This window comes from Palaemon carinicauda, chromosome 5, assembly GCF_036898095.1.
Source record: "Palaemon carinicauda isolate YSFRI2023 chromosome 5, ASM3689809v2, whole genome shotgun sequence".
NCBI lineage: Eukaryota > Metazoa > Arthropoda > Malacostraca > Decapoda > Palaemonidae > Palaemon > Palaemon carinicauda.
The window spans coordinates 139488036-139510101 of record NC_090729.1 but is presented as its reverse complement, the minus strand read 5'-3'; the positions used below and the strand labels follow the sequence as shown (position 1 = coordinate 139510101).

The window sequence follows — 22066 nt, the reverse complement described above, 5'->3', positions numbered from 1 at the left end:
GAACAGACACCTTTCAGGATGGAGACGGCCGACACAGTCAGACAAGCGATAAGACCCCAGGACTTTATATGCACTCGAGATCTGAAGGACGCATACTTCCAGATCCCAATTCACCTGTCTTCCAGGAAGTATTTGAGATTCATGTTCAATCGAAAGCATTTCCTGTTCAGGGTACTGTGTTTCGGTCTTTCCACAGCACCCCAGGTATTCACGAGAGTATTCGCCCTAGTATCATCTCGGGCTCACAGAGTCGGCATCCGTCACCTAAGATACTTGGATGACTGGCTGATTCTGGCAGACTCGGAGGCGTCCCTTCTCCGCCACCGAGACGAGCTTCTAAGGTTTTGCCAGGATCTGGGGATCGTGGTAAACCTCGAGAAGTCCCAACTGCTCCCCTCTCAAGAACTGGTATACCTAGGCATGCGATTAGACACCCTAAGGCACAAAGCGTTTCCATCAGACGAAAGGATCCAGAGACTGAGGGAGATAGCACAGGTCTTCCTCAGTCGGGAAGAGCTCCCGGCGCAGTATTGGCTTCGCCTTCTCGGTCACCTCTCTTCCTTGACCTGACGGGTCCCCAACAGTTGCCTCAGGATGAGATCCTTCCAATGGCGACTAAAATCCCAGTGGAAACAGCACTCCGATTCCCGGGATCACCTAGTCCGCATAGGGCTAGAGGAACAGTCGGACCTCAGGTGGTGGCTGGCGGAGCCGAACCTCTGCAAAGGGGTCGATCTTCTCATCTCTCCCCCGGAATTGATGCTGTTTTCGGATGCATCAAAAGAAGGGTGGGGGGCCTCACTTGTTGCACCATTACATCTCCGGCCAATGGTTCGAATCAGAAAGGTATCAGGACATAAATCTCTTAGAGATGAGGACAGCCTTTCTGGCTCTCAAAGAGTTCCACCAGGTCCTGGCGGGGCACTCCTTGGTGCTGATGAGCGACAACATCACGGTAGTAGCTTATCTAAGCAAACAGGGCGGTACCTTTTCGCAGCAGCTGTGCCATCTTGCAGTAGAGATACTCAGATGGGCAGAAGACAACTCGGTGACTCTTATCAGCTCGCTTCATTCCGGGCAAGCGGAATGTGCTAGCAGACAAGCTGAGCAGAGCGACTCAAATAGCTGGCACCGAGTGGTCTTTGAATCCTCTGATAGCCAACAAAGTCCTGACTTTGTGGGGTTCCCCGACTGTGGATATGTTCACAACGGCCCGGAATTTCAGGCTCCCGTTGTACTGCGTCCAAGTCCCAGATCCCCAAGCTCTTTGGCAAGATGCTTTTCAACAACGGTGGATAAACCTGGACACTTACGCGTTTTCCCCGTTCTGTCTGATGAGAAAAGTCCTCAACCAGGTATGAGCAAGCAACAATTTGCAAATGACCCTCATAGCTCTGCTATGGCATCACGCAGAATGGTTCCCGGACCTTCTGCATCTCCTCACGGAGATCCCGAGGGAGCTTCCTCCACAACACGACCTCCTCAAACAACCACATGCCAACATCTTTCACAGAGCTGTAGCCTCGCTTCGACTTCATGCCTCGAGACTATCCAGCACCTCCTCACACAGAGAGGCTTTTCGCAACCGGTTGCGAAAAGAATGGCTGGACACCTCAGGAGATCCACACAGGCAGTCTACCAGTCGAAGTGGTCAGTTTTCTGTGGTTGGTGTCGTGGAAGGGGTATCTCTCCCCTCGATGCCTCTGTTCCAACCATAGCGGAGTTTATTGTATACCTTCGGGAAGAAAAGCTTCTCTTGGTCTCTCTCTGCAGTCAAAGGCTACCGCTCAGCCTTGAGTCTCGCCTTTAGACTGAAAGAGTCTATATTTCCTCCTCCTTGGAACTTTCTTTGCTCATACGCAGTTACGAGCTTACTTGCCCCCTTGGAACGTGGTTCGGGTCCTCAGGTCTCTGAAGGGCTTCCCCTATGAACCACTACGCCAGGCCTCAGATCGCCACCTCACGTGGAAGACGGTGTTCCTACTCGCTTTGGCTTCGGCCAAAAGAGTCAGCGAACTTCATGGTTTATCTGCTGATGTCTCCCATTCTAGGAGATGGGGGGAAATAATCCTCAACTTCGTCCCTGAGTTTGTAGCTAAGACTCAAAATCCGGGTGTGCCAGACTCCAGGTTTTGGCCCATTTCGGATAGAGAGTCTTCGTTCTGTAACCGAAGATCCAGACCAACTGTTACAGTGAGGAGTGTGAGGTGTTAATTAAAAAAAAACAGCAAAAGCTCGCCCCCGTGTATGAGCACTTTTTGTCAGCACGGGGAAGGTCACGAGGAATACTACAGTATATCCTCCTGGATAAGGAAAGTAATCGAATATGCTCTATATCCAGATCCTTCTCTGTCCAACCGACCCAGAGCTCATGACGTCAGAGGCATTGCAATGTCTCTGGCGTTCAAGAAAAATTTTTCTGTGACACAGGTATTGCAAGCAGGCGTGTGGAGGCATCAGAAGACTTTCCCAGCCCACTACCTGAAAGACGTAACCCACAGGAGCATGGAAACCTTCTCCATTGGTCCTGTGGTGGCCGCACAACAAGTGATCTAATGCCTCAGGCTCCTTGATGGACAAGTAGCAGAGGGTTGAGGTTACCCGGGTTAGTCTAGGGTGAATGAAAAGAATGTCTGCCTCACTTCTTTCTTTCTCCTTCTCCCCCCCCTGGGGAATTAGCTCCGCAAGACCGAAGCATAGCTGACCTCACCCCTCTGCAGGTAAGAATCATTTCCCTTGTGCATCATGGGTATAAATGAATACTTTGTTACATTACCAATACCTCTTAAGGGAGGGTATTGGATATGTCTTAGAATCCTTGAGTTCCTACGTGAATACAAGCCACAAGTCTCTCTCACACACAAGCTTCTGCAGGCCGCTATCAGTGAGTTACCTTGTAACTACAGTACTTTGATTTTAGCAAGGGTAGGGTTCCCTCTACTATCGATCACAGATCGAAATAGAGGACCCCGGGTCATGACCAAGGCCAGTTGGTAAGGACTTCCTCCATCCTAAGAGTAAGTCACCCTAATAAATAGCGAACATTTGTATCCATGTCGGAACAAATAACAAATTTGGAAATAATTTGTATTTTTCCTAACATACAAACCTGAAGCTATTTATACAAATTGGCCTGCCACCCTGTCCCCCTAGAAGTCCTGCCAGAAAGCAAAAGTGGTTACTCAACGACAGGTGTGAGTGAGAGCGGTAGCTAGTCTACTCCCCCCCCCCCCGCTAACTAGCTGATGGGGTAATTATCCCTCACTAAAATTGTCTTGCCTGTTTTTCAGCGTTGCCGAAAGTAATACCCTAATAAATAGCTTCAGCTTTTTATGTTAGGAAAAATACAATTGTTCCATAACTGAATACAAACCACGCTATTTACATGGGGTGATTACTTCGGCGCAGCCGATGACGAGCCATAAAGTTTTAACGAGGGTTTCCTACCCCACCACTAGTTAGCGGGGGGGTAGGGAGGGGTAGCTAGCTACCCCTCCCCCTCACACACACCGGAGAATACTCCACTTTACTTTTGGCTCGCATAGTGATCGGGTGTTTCCGCTCCTATGCTCTCTTGACGGCCATTATTGTTTGTCTTTTAACTTACCTTTTCTTATACTGGATATATTTAAACATTTCTGATGTTTATATATATTTTTGTGTATAAAAAATGTAAGTTTCCTTTGCTTTCGGTGTTGTGCGGTGTGTATTGTGTACATCTGCTGGAGTCCGCCGACTTAGGCTCTGTGATCTCGGCCTTGCACTTCTAGGCCACCATGGTTGCCTTCCGTTGAGTCCGGCCTTCTCTTGAGGTCATTCACCTCTTACTCCGTACTACGCCTACGATAGCTTCTCAGTCTGAGTCGCTATTTCGTTTTATTTGTCTCAATTATTTTTATGAATATAATTGTGTTTTAACTTTTCAGCTCAGGGCTCACGTCCCTTCGGGGGTTGGTGATCCTTGGAACATTCTAAGTCAGTTGCGTAATTATAATGTTATATTTCTGTTTGTTAACGTCGTCCTCCCCCCTCACCCGGGTATGCCGGGTGGGGGGGAGGGGCGCATACCTTCTTTCGTTCTTATGTTTTTTCCCTCGGGGTTTCTCTTCGGAGTTTCACCCGGGGGAATTTCTAATTTCTGTTAAATAATTATTTTGTTTTATTTTCCAGTTTGCGATGCTGTTTCTTCGTGCCTATTGTGCCTTCGAAGCAGAGCTGTCCTGTTATCCTGGGGAGTCGGCTTTGCCGCCGTCTCGCATGGCGTTCGTCGGGGGTTTTCTCTTCTCTTAGAAGTTCCCCCTTGACTACTGCCAGCTCTTCATTGCATCCTAGAACGATAAGGAGGTTCGCCTCCAGGGTAGTTAGTTAACTTCCCGTGTTACTTCCTTGGTCTTTAGGCGGTTATGCTCTGGGGGCTGAGCGGCCGCCCTTGTGACTCGCTCAAGGGGCTGAGCGGTTGTAAGGCTAGACCTTGGTTCTAGCGACTATGCTCTTGGGGCTGAGCTGTCGCTTCTGGGGCTACGCTCAAGGGGCTGAGAAGCTGCAGGATCAGTCTGGCCCTCTCTTGTTCGCGAGGGAGGCCTCTCTAAGGGCTCCTCTTCGGAGGATTGCTCCTTTTGTCTCTTCTACGAAGTGTCCCCTCCCGTTCGCGTGAGAGGACACTCACAGAGACTCCTCTTCGGAGGATTGTTCCTGTTACGTCTGCTGATCTCAGGGCCTTTCGGGGCTCCATCGCCAGTCTCTTCTACGAAGTGCTCACCTCTCTCGTTCGCGAGAGAGGCCACTCATAGAGACTCCTCTTCAGAGGATTGTTCCTGTCAAGAACAGCTTGCTGTTCAGTCACTAACACTTCGGTGTTTAGTGACAGGGAAACTTCGGTTTCCATTTTTCCCCTGACCCTTCGGGTTCTCAGGGCTTAGTTACGCAGTTCCCTCGGGCTTTTGTAACTAGTCACTTCTACACTTCGGTGTTTAGTGACGGAGAAACTTCGGTTTCTCATTGCATTGACCCTTCGGGGTCTTGCAACTACTCCTCAGTGTACCTGTTGCCTGCTGTATCCGTTCCTGATTGCGAACACGCCTTGGGCGCCCACGCCCCGTTATTTAACGGGCTCCTCCCTTCGGGGCAGGAGAGACTTTCTCACACCTTGAGTAAGTCCCTTAAGTGCCAGGTATTACCTGCGCGCCAACATTCCCTTACGAGCTTGGGCTTGACTGCTGTTCCTGCTGTTCATGAGTCTACCCTCAGAGACACCCTGTTCCAGTATTCCGTTAGGCTGCTATCAACGTTTCCTGCGCATTTTGCGCATATTGTTGGGGTTCCTGAGTTAGCACACTGGCGCTCTCCAACGTTTCAGCCTACGGTGTCTCTGAGTCTCTTCTACGAAGGATACCTCTCCCGTTCGCGGGAAAGGTACCTCACAGAGGCCACTCCTCGGAGTAGTTAGCAGTCCCTCAGCTGTTCGTCGGCACTGAAGTAGACCTTCGGGTCTTCTTCAAGGGCTGCCCTCCCTTTTAGGGATTCATCCCAGTTCCTGATCTACGAGTTAGCCGACAATCTTCTGATGAGCGCTAACGCGTAAATGTTGATGGTCGCCCGCGCGCGATCTTGTGGTCATCGACGGTTAGCCGACGATCCTCTGCTCGCGCTAACGCGTAAGCGTTTGACGATCGCCCGCGAGTGTGATGGTTTCCCGCGTGCGATCGTTGATGCGTCCGCTTGCGGGATTATTTTCCGCTCGCGATCCCGCGATCGTCAAGGATTGTCAGCCGACGATCTTCTGATGCGCTCCAACGCGTAAGCGTTGATGATCCCCCGCGCGCGATCTCGCGATCATCTAGGATCGCTGGGCGACGACCTTCTGTTACGCGCCAACTCGTAAGTGTTGATGATCGCCCGCGCGCGGGATGGTTTCTCGCGCGCGATCTCGCGATCATCTAGGATCGCTGGGCGACGACCTTTTGTTACGTGCCAACGCATGAATGCTGTAGGTCGCCCGCGCGGGGGAAACCATCCCGCGCGCGGTCGTGCGATCGTCGAGGGTCGTTAGCCGACGATCTTCTGATGCCTGCCAACGTGTAAGCATTGATAATCGCCTGCGCGCGATCTCGCAATCGTCTAGGATCGTTAGCCAACGATCTCCCGTTACGCGCCAAAATGTTGCGGATCGCTTAAATGCTATAGATCACCCGCGTGCGGTTTCACGATCGTCGAGGATTGTTAGCCGACGATCTTCGGACGCACGCTAACGCATAAGCATTAATAATCGCCCGCGCGCGGGATGGTTTACCACGTGGGATCTCACGTTCATCGACGGTCTAGGCGACGATTTTCTGGTTGCGCTAGCGCGTAAGTGTTAATGATCGCCCGCGCGTGGGATGGGTTCCCGCGCGCGATCGTCGACGATCGTTAGCCAACGATCTTCTGTTCCTGCTAATGCGTAAGCGTTGATAATCGCCCGCGCGCAGGGTAGTTTCCCCGCACGCGACCTTCAAGGCCCTTCCGCTCGCGATCGTCAACCCGGCAACGGTCGTTAGCCTCGACGGCCGTTAGCTGGCGATCTTCAAATCCGGCGCTAAGCGGAAGTGCCGACGATCTTCTTAGTACGCACGCGATCGTCAACGGCCATTCACCGTTGATCTTTGGATTATGCGCTAGGCGCGCGAGCTCCAACGGTCTTCACAGTACGCGTGAGCACCGAAGATCGTTCCGTCCGCGGGATGGTTTCGCGCGCGCGACCATTGAGGTTCACGCAATCATCGCATGGATCGTCCGCGCGCGGTTTCCCGCTCGCGATCATAGTAGATCGTTCGCGCGCGGGCACCGAGGTTCCCGCTCGTGATCGCCGACTATCTTCTCTCGCGCGCGAACTCCGACAATCTTCGCTTACGCGTGAGCGTTGAAGATCGTCCGGGCTCGTGCGAATCGCCGGCGATCGTCGTACTTAGGCGCCGACGATCTTCGTACTCGCGTAAGCACCGAGGATCGTCAGCGTTATTCTTCCGCGCGTGGGATAGTTTCCCACATGCAATCGCCGACGGCGCTAGCACCGGCGATCTTTTTCGCCGAGATCGATTCGCGCGTGGGATGGTGTCCCTCGCCCTCGATCTGTCACGCACAAGCACCACCGATCTTCTTACACGCGGAAACGCGGGGATCGTTCACGTGGTCGCCGAGACGCCCACACTCACGCGGGTACGCTTGTACGCGGGTGCAGTTATTCTGCTACGCTTGTCGTATTCACACGCTCCCAGATCTGTGCTTTTCGCGCGATCGTTATTGTGATCGGCTCACCGTTCTCCGACACGACCGCGCCCTGGTTACATCGGGGCTTATGACGGGCAGGCCACCTCCGCGTTTCCCTTCCCCGCAGTGCAGAGCAGCGCCCTCTCCGGAGGAGGGGGAGGTTTTCCTGACAGGTCAAAGGTCGCTTCTCCCTCCACGGGCGAACCCTCATGTATCATCTTCAGAGGATCGGACGATCCTCTTCCCTCCAGAGGGACTCCCTGTCAGCCCAAAGATTGGTTGGCATCCCTGGTGGCATGTCGTTGTCAGAGCACTTAAGCAGGCGATGAGCCTGTGCCTTCTCACTAGGATCACTAATTAGTAGCAGCTTCCTCTTCCCCTAAAGGGGGTGAGAGGAATCCCTGGCATAGTATCTTCCCCAAGGTCTATCCTGTCCCTTCGCGGGTCCTTACGCAGGCGATGAGCCCTCCTCAGACTCCATCTCCCCTCCCCTGCGGATGAGCTTTGCCCATTCCCAGGAGGGTCAGAAGACCCGGTCCTCTCCCCCTTCACTCTATAGGGAGAATCCCCTCCTCTTCCTGAGGGTCCTATCTTGCGGGTGGGGGGGGGAAGCCTTTCATCCTTTATCGCTGGGGTCCTGTTTCCCCCCTAGTAGGGATCCGAAGGCCCTGTCTTCCGCAAGGATCCGGCAGGATCCAGTTGGACCCTTGGGGCATGTCTACGAGTCTCCCCAGGAAGAGCTTCCGGGGACGGGAGACCTTGCTGCCAGTCCATCAGGAGGAGGATCTCCAGGGGTCGGAACTTGCGTTCTGGCAGGTTCTGACCCTCAGGTGAAACCTCAAGGGGATTCCAGATTCATAGATCCCTCTTCGGTAAGGGAAGGATTCGATCCTGGACTGAGTTCTACTCACCCAAGGACTCCCTTACGCCAGTGCAGCTTGCCCTGGTCTCAGGGAATGGAGAGCGTCAGAGACTAGGCCGAGGGCCAGCTCTCCAAGCTCGTCTCCTTCCCTTCTCAACTCTGGACAGGGTTGTCAAACAATCTCCGTTCAGCTTAGCAACAGCAGACACGGTCAGCTTTGCGGTGAGACCACAAGACTTCATAGGTACACTGGTCCGGTAGGACTCGTACTCCCGGTCCTGGCTCACCCATCTTCAAGGAAGTACTTTGGAGTCCGCCCGGAAGGCGGGTATACCAGTTCAAGGGCTGTGCTTCGATCTCTCCACGGCACCTCAACAGTTCTCCGATACTTCCTGGGTGGCTGGCCGATCCTGGTAGACTCGAAGGCTTCCTTCTTCGTCATCGGGACAAGCTCCTCAGACTTTACCAAACCCTAAAGGTCATGGTGGTCCTCGAGGAGTCCTCCCTGCAGCCCTCTCAGAGTCTGGTATACCGAGCCTGGTCTTAGGCTCCTATCTCCTGTAGTCTTTCCTTCAGACGTCATGGTACCGAGGCAGAGGAAGGTCGTGAGACCTTTCCTCACACGGTAAGACCCTCCAACCTAAGTTTGTTACGTCTCTCCTCTCTGGCCCGTCTGGTTTTCACAGTTGCCCCAGGTTGAGTTCTCTCCAGTGGCGACTCGGGGCACGGGGGAGTCGTCTCCCCAGACGCCGAGACCCCTAGGGGACTCTGGTTCAGACGAACCCGTAGGGGTGGGAAGATGACGAGGGCCTATAAGAGGGAGTGGCCCTTCTCGTCCTTCCCCCTACTTGATGCTGTTTTCGGACGCGTCAGAGAGGGGGGGTCGTCCCTCGTTCTGACCCACGGGTCCTCAGGCCGGGGGTCAGAACCTGGAAGAATCTTCTCTAGTCCTACTAGAGGCAGAAACCGTGTTTCGGGTTCTCCAGTAGCTCCACATAGCCTGGTGGACTACTCTGTGGCTATGAGGGTCAACAACACCACAGTGAGGATTTTCTGGCCCAGACAAGGAGGTGCTTTTCGGTACGACCTTCCCATCCTGCGGTAGAGATACCTGGATGGTCCGAGTCCCCCTCGGTCTTCTTGACAGCTCGCTTGGTTCCAGGCAAAGGAATTTGCTCGCCTACAGTCTGAGCATTGTGTCACGGACACCACATTCCGAGTGGTCTTTGGATCCTCAAATAGCCTGGGAGTCCTGCCTCGGTGGGGCGGTTTACTACAGCACTGAGCTGCAAGCTCCCGCGGTACTGCTAACGTTCACAGATCCCAAGGCCCTCTGGTAGGAGACCTTCCAGCAATGGTAGGACACCATCGATGTGTCGCCCCCGTGGCTTGCTGCTCTTCCCTCCGGGAGTCTGTCCAGCTTCTCCTCGAAGAGAGAGGACTTTCGCAACAAGTGGCGAAAAGGAGGCCTGGACACCTGCGCAAGTTTTCCGCAGCAGTCTCCCAGGCGATAGGGCGAGTTTCTGTGGTCGGTGTCTGGGAGAGGGCATCCCTCCACACGATGCCGCCTCCAGCGATGGCGGAGCCCCTAGTGGGATTGCGGGATAAATGTGCTTTTTCAGTTTCGACTGTGACGGGCTATCCCTCAGCCATGAGTCCTGCCTCCTGGCTCTAGGGACTAACATTTCTCCCCGCTGGAACTCTTCCCTCGCATGCGAGGCCTTGTCCTCTCCTACCCTCAGTCGAAGGTGAGACCTCCTCCTTGGAACATGGTTCGAGTCCTCAAGTCTCTTAAGAGACACTCCCCTGACGAACCACTTCGTAATCCCCAGACCACCTCCTTTCTGGGTAGACAGTGTTCCTGCCAGCCTATCTTCAGCCAAGCGAGTCACATGGTCTCTCTTACGACTTAGCCCTTTCAGGGGGTTAGGGGGAGACAACTTCAGGTTCGTCCCTGAGGTTTGTTGCCGAGACTCAGAATCCGGGAGTGCCGGACCCGCTTCGACTCCTTCCGGGGCTCAAGTCTTCGCTGCCCTGTAACAGATCACTCAGACTATCTCCTACCTTGCCGGCAGGGGGTCTGAGCTGGTGTCTTCAGAGAACAGCTGCAGTTCGTCTCCAGGTCCAAGTCTCGTTCGTGGGTCCTGAGTGACGGGGAGAAGGGTCTCCAGGAGTACCATCTCGGCCTCGATTCGCAGGGTGCTACACCCTGCCTTGGATCCTGACCCTTCTCCGTCGCATCGCCCTAGGGCCCATGATGTCGGGCTTGGATACGTCCCTGCCTTTCATGGAGCATCTTTCAGTGACGCAGGTCCTGCAAGCGGGGATGTTGAAGTCTCAGACCTTCTTCTCAGCCCCTTACCTGCAAGACATGACCCACAGGAGGCTCGATACGTTTCTATCGGCCCTGTGGTGGCTTCACAACAGCTGGTCTAAACCTCAAGCTCCTTGATGGACAAGTAGCAGAAGGTTGAGGGCATTGTTACCTGGTGTTAGTCTGCATGAATGAAAAGATCTGTTTGGCCCTTATTCTTTTCTTCATCCTCTCCTCTCACGGAGAAAGCAGCATCCTGGGTTCTCTGCACAGCTGACCTCAAACCTCTGCAGGTAGACCATGCTTCCTTGTGTTCCTAGTATTATGTGTAATACTGTCATGTCCCCATACCCTGACGAGGTGGTATTGGGAGAGTCCTAGCCTGGTTTTCCTTCTGAGGGACTCCAGGGCAATTGCCTGGGACAAGTCACTTTTCACCTTCGCGCACACCTTATGTAGGCCGCGGCAGTTTCACAACCGCCAGCGAGGAGCAGTGATTCCCTATTGTCCGAGTACTTGATCACTCGAATTTGGAATCCCCCGGCAAGCCAAAGCCAGTATGGCCGGGACTTACCACCCTTCCTAAGGGTTAAGTCACCCCATGTAAATAGTGTGGTTTGTATTCAGTTATGGAACAAATGACAAATTCGTAGATAATTTGTATTTTTCCTAATGATACAAACCTAGCTATTTACAGTTATGTGCCCGCCAGCCCTGTCCCCTAAGATAAGTCCTACCTCTAAGTAAAGTGGAGTATTCTCCGGTGTGTGTGAGGGGGAGGGGTAGCTAGCTACCCTTCCCTACCCCCCCCCCCCCCCCCCGCTAACTAGCGGTGGGGTAGGAAACCCTCGTTAAAACTTTGTGGCTCGTCATCGGCTGCGCCGAAGTAATCACCCCATGTAAATAGCTAGGTTTGTATCGTTAGGAAAAATACAAATTATCTACGAATTTGTCATATTATTTCCAAATTTGTTATTTTTATCAAATTTATTTTATATTCGCTTAGATTTGATTATTCTTTCCCCATTGTATTTGTGCTAGCTCTGTAAGAGTCTATTACAACTCATTGGGATGGATTTTTTCTTCCATTTTTATTAATACTGTATATAGTAAGACTCCTGTTGAATAGGTTTGCCTGTGTTAATACCAATTTCTTAAATCTCTCTTAATGTTCTCTCTTTGTAAAGAAGTTTTGGCAATTCAATGTTCCTGAACGATATACCGTATTTTGAAAAAGTCACCCCCTAAAAAAATTATTTTCACTACTCTCTTAGTTGTCATGGTATACATTGAGTAACCTTGGGTTTTTCATTCCAGAAGCTGTAGTTCAGAATGGCAGCATATCATTCTCATTTTGAAGGGAGCCATCAACGAAGAAGTAGGGGACGACGAGGAAGAGGAGGAGAAAGATTTTGGGGACCTACAGGGCAAATGCAAGAGTCCAAAGCGATATCAGAGGATCAAATCGAACCTTTAAAAGTATATGTAGGAAATTTAAGAATGTCAGTAAGTATTGTATAATAAAAATCTCAGTTAATTTTGTAATGTGTGAATATTAATTTGTTCTGTTACTGTAATACAAATCTACGCTATTTATAGGGGTATACTTTCGGCGAAGCTGAAAAGACGAGCCATTAAAATTTAGCGAGGGTTAACTACCCATCTTGCTAGTTAGCGGAGGGTAGCAGGGATAGCTAGCTACCCCTCACTCACACCCCTGTGACTGTGCTTCACTTTGATTTTGGCTTGGTGATGAACAGTCATTGCCGCTCCTCATCCTTGCATTTTTGGACTGCGATTAATCTGTTTTGCCTTTTCTTTTTAGGGTTTGTGTGTGTGTTCATGCCTTCCCTGCGGATATTCGTACCTGCCCTGTCCCTGAGGGCCCCAACTGCTGTACCTTCATGTCCGCTGAGGACGCTGATCCTGACAGCCTTAGCCCGATCTGCAGGGGTCAATGGTGTAGTGAGATTAATAAATGTAATGAGTGTCGGGAGTGGTTTGCCTCCAAGTGGGAAAGGTTTGGGTGACGTAGTAAGAAGAAGTCTAAGCGGGATTCTTCTCCTTCGGAGGTTACTTTGAAGAAAAAGAAACCCAAGGCTTCATCTTCCGCTTCCCGACCTTCATCCGAAGCGCCTGTTCATTCGGCCTCATCCGGGGGACCGTTGAACATTAGCGCAGGCTGCTTAGCTCCTGGACAACCTCGGTCCTTAAGAGAAAGTGTCGCTTCCCCTAGCGAAGCGGCCTTGCCTCTCCCCCCGGGGGTCCTTGTTACTTTCTCCTCTATTACAGGCTTGGCCTTCCTTTGGTTTACCGAGTGTGCCCTCCAAGGAGGCGTTGTTGCAGCTGCTGCACTGGGGTGCTGGTTTGCAGCCATCTTCGACTTCAGAGGTGGATCCTCGCCCTCGTCGATGCTGTGGTATCAGAGGACTCGTCTGCTGCCCTGCCGGCTGACTCTCCTGCCTCTCCTGCTGCTTTCGCCGTAGCCGAAGACTGCGCTTCCCCCCTTGCTGAAAAACCTTCGGGGGGGAGGGGGAGCAAAGTCCTAGGCATGTGTCTCCTGCGAGTGTTTCTCCCTCCCGAGGGAGTTCACTCAGTAGAGACTCCTTTTTGAAGGACTGTTGCTGCTGCTAACATTCAGATTGCTGATCCACCGGCTCCCATGGGACGATTTCGGGATCGTAGACCCCACCATTCCCGTCCATTTCTTCGACTTAGAGGTGTTCCTTCACTGTCGGCGAAGAGACGCCTCTTCGACTCTTTGGCCTCGTCCCTGCAGCCTATATCCTCTCAGGAGCCTTCTCGTCTGTCTTCACCTGGTTCCCGACCTTTGTCTGCCTTTTGACCTTCTCCTGCTGACTGCTGCGTGTCACCAAACTTCGGTTTGTGACTCCCCGTCGAAGGGATCCGTTTCAGAGGATGTTCGACCTTCTAAAGGGCGACATCTTGACCCCTGATCATTGGCCAGCTGCTCGTCAACCATCGTCTCGCCGACCTCCTGCATGTCTATCTCTTGCTCAGTCTCCTGGTTCCAGTCATCCTACCGCTCGCCGATCGCCTGCTCGTTAATCGCCTCCTCGTCAATCGCCGCCTCGTCATTCGCCTCCTCGTCATCCCCTATTGTCGCGAGCTTACCAACCATCGTTCCCCTACCGACCATCGCTGAGCAACACGTCGTTCCCCAACGCTTCGGGTTTCCACGCTCTAATAATGAGAAGGGGTTTGTGTGAAAAATTTTTCGTATGTTAGGAAAAATGCAAATTATTTTCAGATTTGTCATTTCATTATTTTATTTAATTATCCTCAAACCCCTCATAATGTCTTATTCTTTTTTTTTCTTTTTTTTTTCACTTAACAGGTGGTTGGCAGAACGCCCTACTCCCTGTAGGGTTTGGAGATGGTAGCGAGACTTACTGTCGAGCAGCTTAACAGTTCCAACCTTATCATATGTTGAAATTTTTGACGTGTAAATATTTCTAGGTTGGGATTAGACGATATGTGTAGTGTGTAAAGATTTCAAGTTTTTGATCAGATGTTTTGGAGATTTTTACTGTAGGGGGGATTCTTAGGATATTATTGCTGTGGACAATTTAGTAGAAAAAAACCTATATCAGTAGGTAGTAAGAGATTTATGTCCAGGCCCCTTAAAGTTTTCTTATGTCACAAACTTGGAACTTTGTCATGACCGTGTTGACCTGGACCGAAAAGTCTTTGTCTTGATCCTAACTGCCAAGGTTGGTTGATGTTGACTTTTATGTCTGGATATTTATTGTAGTGGTGGTTTTACTTGTTGAGATAATAGGACCACCCAGGCAACAGCAACATGTACACTGTTGCATTTATGAAGGTACTATAATATGTAGACTTCTGTAGCATGGTTTTTGGGAAGTTAAATGATGGAGTACTGTACTGTATTTGAGATTTTTAAACATAAGACTTACCCGGTAGTTATATATATAGCTTACGATCCCTGACATCACGGCAGAAAATTCAAAACTCGCGTCAATCACCGATTGGATAGCCAGGTTACCAGCCCTGCGCCCTAGCGAGGTACCTAGGAACCATTCCAGGAACCCTCATATATTCCCTGCCGTCGCTAGCGGCGACACGTGGATATTCTGCTTGTCAAATTATTGATCTTACTTTGGTGAAGTACAAAACTTTGGTAGTTGACTCCCGCTTGTTTGATTTTGCTTTTGGATATTCTTTGATACGATTGGATTTAGAAAATTTTGACCCTTGCTTGTTTGATTTCTCTTTAAATTTTTCAAAATGGCCACCCCCCCTATAACTTTTAGGTTGTGTGTGAGTGGGTGTAAGACCCAAATGGCTAAAGCTTCTCTTGATCCCCATTCTCTCTGCGTTACTTGCAGAGGTAAAGAATGGGATTTGGGGGATCGTTGTGATGAGTGTGTTCAGAGCATGAATGGATTGAGTTTGACCGTTATAGACGTAACCTCAAAAGGGATAGATTGAGACGAAGTTCTTCTCGTTCTTCTAAAGACTTTTCCTCTTCCCATGTCACTAACCCTATTCCTTCCCCTGTAGTGTAGATCCTGATCCCGCTACTGTAACTGCTAATGAGCCTTCGCTCAAAGACATGTTGGTTGCGATTCAAGCGCTGGGCGCTAAAGTGGAATCGCTTGCGGCGGACAGAACTCAGCTTATGTCCGACGTTAAGCAGTTGAAGGGTGAAAGTGCAAAAAGTGCAGTGAAGTTTAGTGCTGTGGAGAGTGCGCCTGCTCGCGTCTGTCGTCATCCTAGTCCTAGACCTCTTCCAAGCTCCCCAACCCCTGGGAGAAGGAATGTCGAACGGTCAAAGGAGACGAGAGGCTTTAAAATATAAGCAGACGTCCCCTCAAACGTACCTGTTGGCGTTTCAGAGGACGTTCACCCTCACCTCTCGTCATCTTCGGATGACGCTTTGCCTTAAAGAGGCTGGAAGCTTGCTTCCAGACCTCTTAAGAGGACCTTTGATAAGGCCAACCAACGTCCTGCTAGTTCGTGGCCTGGCTGTAGCCATTGGGAGACGCCAGAGTCATTTGAAAGTTCTCCGACTAAATGTCCTGCTAGGACGTCGGACGCTACCAAGGATCCTACTAAGCAGTTGTCAGGACCAGGCTTAACCTCAATACAGGCTCCCACGCAGCCTTCAGAACTATCAAGGAAATATTGTCGACCTTAGCTTAAAAGGCTACTCAAGTCCTGGTCTCTAAGACAGCCAGAAAAGCCCTACCACCTTCGTTTTCCAGCTGCAAAACTAAGGAAGAAACTTCTTTTCCTAAGTTTTCCCAGCCCTTTTGAGGGAGGTCTTCCAGCAGGGGTAGCTCCAGACCTGACGCAAGAAGGAATAAGAGGAGAGGCTTCAGATCAGGGCGAAGCAGAGTCTAACTGCTTTCGCCTTCAGGCAGTAGGAGCCAGACTACTCAACTTCTGGCAAGCATGGGAGAAGAGAGGAGCAGATCAATGGTATATACAGATCTTGAAGGAGGGTTACAAGATCCCCTTTCTAGGGAATCCTCCTTTGGTCTTAGCTCCAGTGGATCTCTCTCCCAGATACAGAGAGGAGGCAAAGAGACATGCACTGATTATCCAAGTGTGTCTCATGTTGGAGAAAGGGGCCAAAGAAAGAGTACAGGACATATGTTCACCAGGCTTTTACAACCGCCTGTTCCTGGTACCCAAGAACTCGGGGGGACGGCGTACAGTCCTGGACGTGAGTACGCTGAACAAGTTCATCCAGAAGACGAAGTTCTCAATGGAGACTTCGAAATCAGTTCTTGCTGCAGTAAGGAAAGGCGACTGGATGGTCTCATTAGACCTCCAGGACGCCTATTTTCACATCCCAATACATCCGAGCTTCAGGCCTTCCCTAAGATTTGTATTCAAGGGAGAAGTTTTCCAATTTTGAGCCCTATGTTTCGGCCTCAGCACAGCCCCACAAATCTTGACGAAACTCATGCTAAATGTAGCAAAAATCCTCCACTTAAGGGGCATCAGAGCCTCCCTGTATCTCGACGACTGGCTTCTCAGAGCTCACACATACGATCACTGCCTGAAGGATCTCCAGACAACCTTGAACCTTACAAAAGAACTGGGTCTCCTTGTCAACAAGGAAAAGTCTCTCTTGATTCCATCACAAGAGATTCTTTATTTGGGAGTGACGATCCGTAGTCAGATTTTTCGGTCTTCTCCATCTCCTTTAAGGATGGAGCAAGCCAGGTTGAAACTCCGATCTTTTCTAGGCAAAAACATGTGTTCAGCAAGGAAGTGGATGAGTCTAGTAGGAACCCTCTCCTCCTTAGAACAATATGTTCCCCTAGGAATACTGAACCTTCGTCCTCTCCAATTCCATCTCAACCACCATTGGAACAAGGAGAAAGACCTAGAGACTATGAGTATTCCAATTACGGACTCCATCAAAGACTGCCTTTGGTGGTGGGACGAACCGAACAAGTTCCAAGAAGGTCTCGACCTAACTCAAAAGAACCCAGACCTTGTGTTATGTTCCGACGCCTCGGACTCAGGGTGGGGAGCAACTCTGAACAAGTTGGAAGTTTTGGGGCTGTGGTCAGAGACCCAGAAGAACTTTCGTATCAATCACAAAGAATTATTGGCAGTCTTATTAGCCCTCAAAAGTTTCGAAGGATCAGTCACCAACAAAGTGGTTCAGGTCAATGCCGACAACACGACGGCATTGGCTTAAATTGCCAAACAGGGTGGAACTCACTCGGCAAAGAATCTCCTTTTGTGGGCAAAGGAGAGGAACGTGATCCTAATGACGAGGTTCATCCAAGGAGAGAAAAACGTAATGGCAGACAGCCTCAGCAGAAGAGGTCAGATCCTACCAACAGAGTGGACGCTCCATCTTCAAGTTTGCAAGAGTCTGTGGCGACTTTGGTGTCAACCATGCATAGATCTCTTCGCAACATCAAAGACAAAGAGGTTAGAGGCGTATTGCTCTCCAGTACAAGATCTAGAAGCAGTCCACATAGACACGTTTCTGTTGGATTGGACCAATCTAGATCTGTACGCTTTTCCACCATACAAGATCCTGTACAAAGTGGTACAGAAGTTTGTAGCAACCAAAGGGACCAGGATGACCCTAGTGGCCCCCTTTTGGCCATTAAGAGAATGGTTCACAGAGGTACTGGAATGAATGGTAGACATCCCAAGAAGCCTTCCATTAAGAGTAGATTTACTCAAACATCCCCACTTGGAAAGATTCCATCAAAATCTCCACGTTCTTCAGCTGACTGCCTTCAGACTATCGAAAGACTCACTAGGGCTTGAGGGTTTACGAAGGAGGCAGCTCAAGCCATTGCAAGAGCAAGAAGAACTTCAACTATCAAAGTTTATCAATCCAAGTGGGAGGTTTTTAGAGAGTGGTGTAGAGTCAACTCTCTTTCCTCGTCCAGTACCTCTGTAGCCCAAATTGCGGACTTCCTGCTCCACCTTCGAAGGAAGCGCAACTCCTCCTCGACTATTAAAGGATATAGGAGCATGTTAGCGACTGTATTCAGGCACAGAAACCTGGACCTTTCTATCAATAAGGATCTGCAAGAACTTCTTAAGTCTTTTGATACTACAAAGCAACAACAACAAGATTCACCAGCCTGGAATCTGGATATTGTATTGAAGTTTCTTATGAGTGACAGATTTGAGCCCTGAGGTTCAGCTTCTATGAAGGACCTTACTATGAAAACTCTATTTTTGGGTAGTCTCGCAACAGCCAAAAGAGTGAGTGAAATACTTGCGTTTAGCAAGAACATTGGTTTTCGTAATGGTAAGGCTGTCTGTGCCTTACAATTAAGCTTTCGCCAAAAATGAACGCCCTTCTCAACCTTGGCCCAAAGCGTTTTGAGATTCCGAATCTTTCCGATTTAGTTGGTGAGGAGTTGGAAAGAGTCCTATACCCAGTAAGAGCTCTGAAATTCTACCTGGACAGAACAAAAGACTTACGAGGCAATTCTGAAGCTCTATGGTGCTCGGTCAAAAAGCCCACGTTGCAGATGTCAAAAAATGCCTTGTCATTTTTTATCAGGCTCTTGATTAAAGAAGCTCATGCACATTGTAATGAATCAGACCTTAGACTCCTAAAGGTCAAGACTCGCGAAGTCAGAGCTGTAGCACCGTCAGCAGCATTCAGACAGAATAGATCGTTGCAAAGCATAATGGACACCACCTTTTGGAGGAGCAAATCTGTGTTCGCTTCACATTATTTGAAGTGTTCAGACTCGTTACGAGGACTGCTACACTCTGGGTCCATTCATAGCAGCGAGTGCAGTAGTGGGTGAAGGATCCACCACTACGTTCCCATAATCCCAATAACCTTTTCTTCTCTTGGTACTTTTCTTTGTTTTTATGGTTGTTTGTGGAGATTGTATCAGTCTTCCTCAATCATTGATTTTAGTCAGGTGGTAAAATTTGTTCCTTGAAGAGTGCCCGGAACTGGTTATTGGAGGAGGTTCTGTCGTAATGAGGTATATACACCGGTTTGACAGTCCCTACGAGATCTTCAGCCCCCTGAGAGGATCGCTGGATCTCATAAGGCTAGCAGACATAATGAGGCAGAGAATCATCGAAGTCAGCTTCCTTATCAGGTACGAACCCTCAAGTTTGTTTAAATTAACTCTTAAGCAGAATTCCAGATATACTAGCTGTCTCTAAACCTCCACCAAAGATGTTAATCAGCTATATATATAACTACCGGGTAAGTCTTATGTTTAAAAATGGTATTTTCATTATAAAATAAATTTTTGAACATACTTACCCGGTAGTTATATATAATTAAAGTCCCACCCTCCTCCCCTCTAAGAGACTACAGGCATGGAATATATGAGGGTTCCTGGAATGGTTCCTAGGTACCTCGCTAGGGTGCAGGGTTGGTACACCTGGCTATCCAGTCGGCGATTGGCGCGAGTTTTGAATTTTCTGCAGTGACGTCAGGGACGTAAGCTATATATATACTGTATATCCCGTGTCATAAGACGCTACAAGTGGTAAGACGCACCCTTAAATTAGCAAGGCAGTTCTAGAAAAAAAAATTTAGGATTTTAAAATCTTCTTAGTACAAATCCCTAGTCAGAGACTCTAGCGTGATTACTGTCTTGCACCGTAACTTTTCTTATTTTGGGTGAATTATGAAATATTTGTTAATATTAATTAGCTATAGGCCGATTATCCCAATTTTATTACATATTCATTTAAGAAACCTCTAAAGTTGTCATAGTTTCCACCACAACTACACGTTTAGTCAAAGTGTTTGGTGTTTCAAGTGTTGTTTACATCAAAGCAATGTTGCCAAAGGTGCATAAAATTTTGTTAAAGCTTAGAAAATAATAATAATAATAATAATAATAATAGGTCTAGTTACTTTTTTGCTAATTTGGTAATACTGCACTCAACAAACAGAATTTTTTTCCAACTGTCTGTTTGTATTATTTGGTAACTCAGGCAACAAAGTCATTATCAATATATTGCTTTATTACAAAATGTCAACAAAATATGAGAATATAGATATATACATCATAAACAACTCTGTCATAGCGTCGTCTGCTATGAGACTATTAGTTGGCATTTTTCTTGTAGAAGGGGGTTAGCAAGTCATCAGCTGATTAAAAAAAAAAGAAAAAAAAAAAGCTACTGTACTTCATTGAAGGATGTGCAATATAAAAATAAATGAATTTATTACATATTAATGATAATTGTAGGATTATATTCTATCTCTCGTGAGTTTGAGTGCTTGTATGTCAATAGTTGGGTGTTTGAAGGGTGTCAAACTCCCTTATACAACTTTTTCTCAAGTGTTAAGACGCAGGGTGATTTTGGAGGGCACTTTTCGTGAAAAAAGGTGTGTCTTATGACACGGGAAATACGGTAACTACCGGGTAAGTATGTTCAAAAATTTGTTTTGTAATAAAAATACCATTTTGCTGTCGCTTTTGAATGTTGCATTGAAGCAGTTGTGATAAATATCACTTAAAAAATGATGGCTCAGAAGAAAAAATTTTAAGACCTGTATTTTCTCAATCATCATATTTTTTCCTTCGATTGTTTAAATAAAACTTTTTTTTTTTTATTTTTGTAAGGAGCTGGCGTTTTTCCCCGCATAACCTAGCACCATCTCAGCCGCTGGTTTAGAATTTGTGTTCTTTGTTTCCTTTCTAAGATCTAATCTGAGATTCAAGCTATTATATTATATACAGTATACTGTTGGTTTTCTCCGGAATTAAATCATCGATCATACTACCTGGTTTTTCGGCAAACTCAAGTAAAGAAAAAGAAATCTTACCTAAATCATAGAGGTATGCCATTGTTCCGAAGAATTGTGTACTCTTGAATAATAATAGGAAACAGGTTCTAGCTGGGTCCCCTTGCCCAGGATAAAATCCAAGGGTGGAGCCCAGTTCCCAGTTCATTCTTGATTGTTTACCTTTTGCCCAGATCTCTGGGCATTCCACTGTATTTTATTGCGCAGTGAAAAGCAGGGGTGTGGTCGGCATTCGGACACTAGGTAGTCTGGGTGCTACATCTGCCAAGGCAGGGGTGTGGTCGGCATTCGGACACTAGGCAGTCTGGGTGCTACGTCTGCCGCAGTCCGCAAACCACCATATAATTTTTGGTGCCCAGACTCGGGGAAACACCAACCTTTAAGCATGGCATCGTTATCGAGCAAGGGCTGAAAGACTAAGAAGAGCCTAAGTCGAGATGTGGAGGGCCTCATCTCGATTGTCAGTGACCTGGCGACTCAGGTGAGACCCCTGCCACTCCAGGTGGTGGCACTAAAGAGCGTTGAGCTGTCGCCAGCAACATGCCACGTTGCCACTGGTGTTATGATCACAGTGACCACCAGTGCCCCTACTACGTCCCCGGCTTGGCCAAACGTCAATAGTCTGGCCATTCCTGTAACTGGAGAGGGGCCATTGATTGGAGGTCTCCAGCCCCCCTCCAGGGTTCTCACCGGTGCACCCACCTGTACCAAGTTTCTGGGAGTCTTGTGCTTGGTGTGGGCCTCTTGCCTCCTCGCCTGGTCCGGCAACCAACCCTTTTAGTCCACTAGAGACTTTGGCCAGTGGACTAGGGGAGCAGTTCTTTGGTGAATAAGTTATGTGTGGCAGACCAGAAAAGGGTCCAGCAGCTACAGCTGAGGCAGTTCATGCCAACAGGGTCCATCCCAGAATGTAGATGCCAGACCAAACCAGCTCTACTCAAAACATTGACCTTGCCCCAGGAGTCAAATATCGAAGATTCTGGCAGTGAGACTTCTGGTGACAGTTCCAGCTCCTGTGTCAGTGTCAGCAATTGATAACGACAATACGCTCCAGTCAGACCGCCGTCTGTCTGACCTGCTCAAGGCCCTTGATTCTAGGAAGAGCCCCAAGCCTGGGATCTTTCAGCTATAAATTGACGAGAGTTTTGCCCAATTCCTGAGGGATTTTGAGGCCTACTCTGCCAATAGGTATACCGCAGGAAGCTCCAGTCGGTGAACCGCTGAGCTAGGAAGGTTCCTAAAGATGAAGATTAAAGGAGGCTTTCTCGGCAAGAGGGCATCTTGAGATATCATACCCCGACATGAAAGAATGCCTCCTCGACTGGTGTCGAGAAGCCCGAGAGAAGCATGATGCAGGGAGGAAGTCTTGTTT

General features: G+C 49.0%; 1 protein-coding gene across 2 annotated transcripts in view; it reads left to right on the top strand.

The window, feature by feature from the left end:
• LOC137641510 (uncharacterized) overlaps positions 1 to 22066 on the top strand; it is a 380155-nt gene that overhangs the window by 33303 nt on the left and 324786 nt on the right. For both annotated transcript variants that reach the window (XM_068374129.1, XM_068374128.1), the window contains exon 2: positions 11739 to 11927. In XM_068374129.1, coding sequence (XP_068230230.1) covers positions 11754 to 11927 — 174 coding nt within the window. In that variant the 5' untranslated portion in view covers positions 11739 to 11753. The remainder of the gene's footprint in view (positions 1 to 11738; positions 11928 to 22066) is intronic.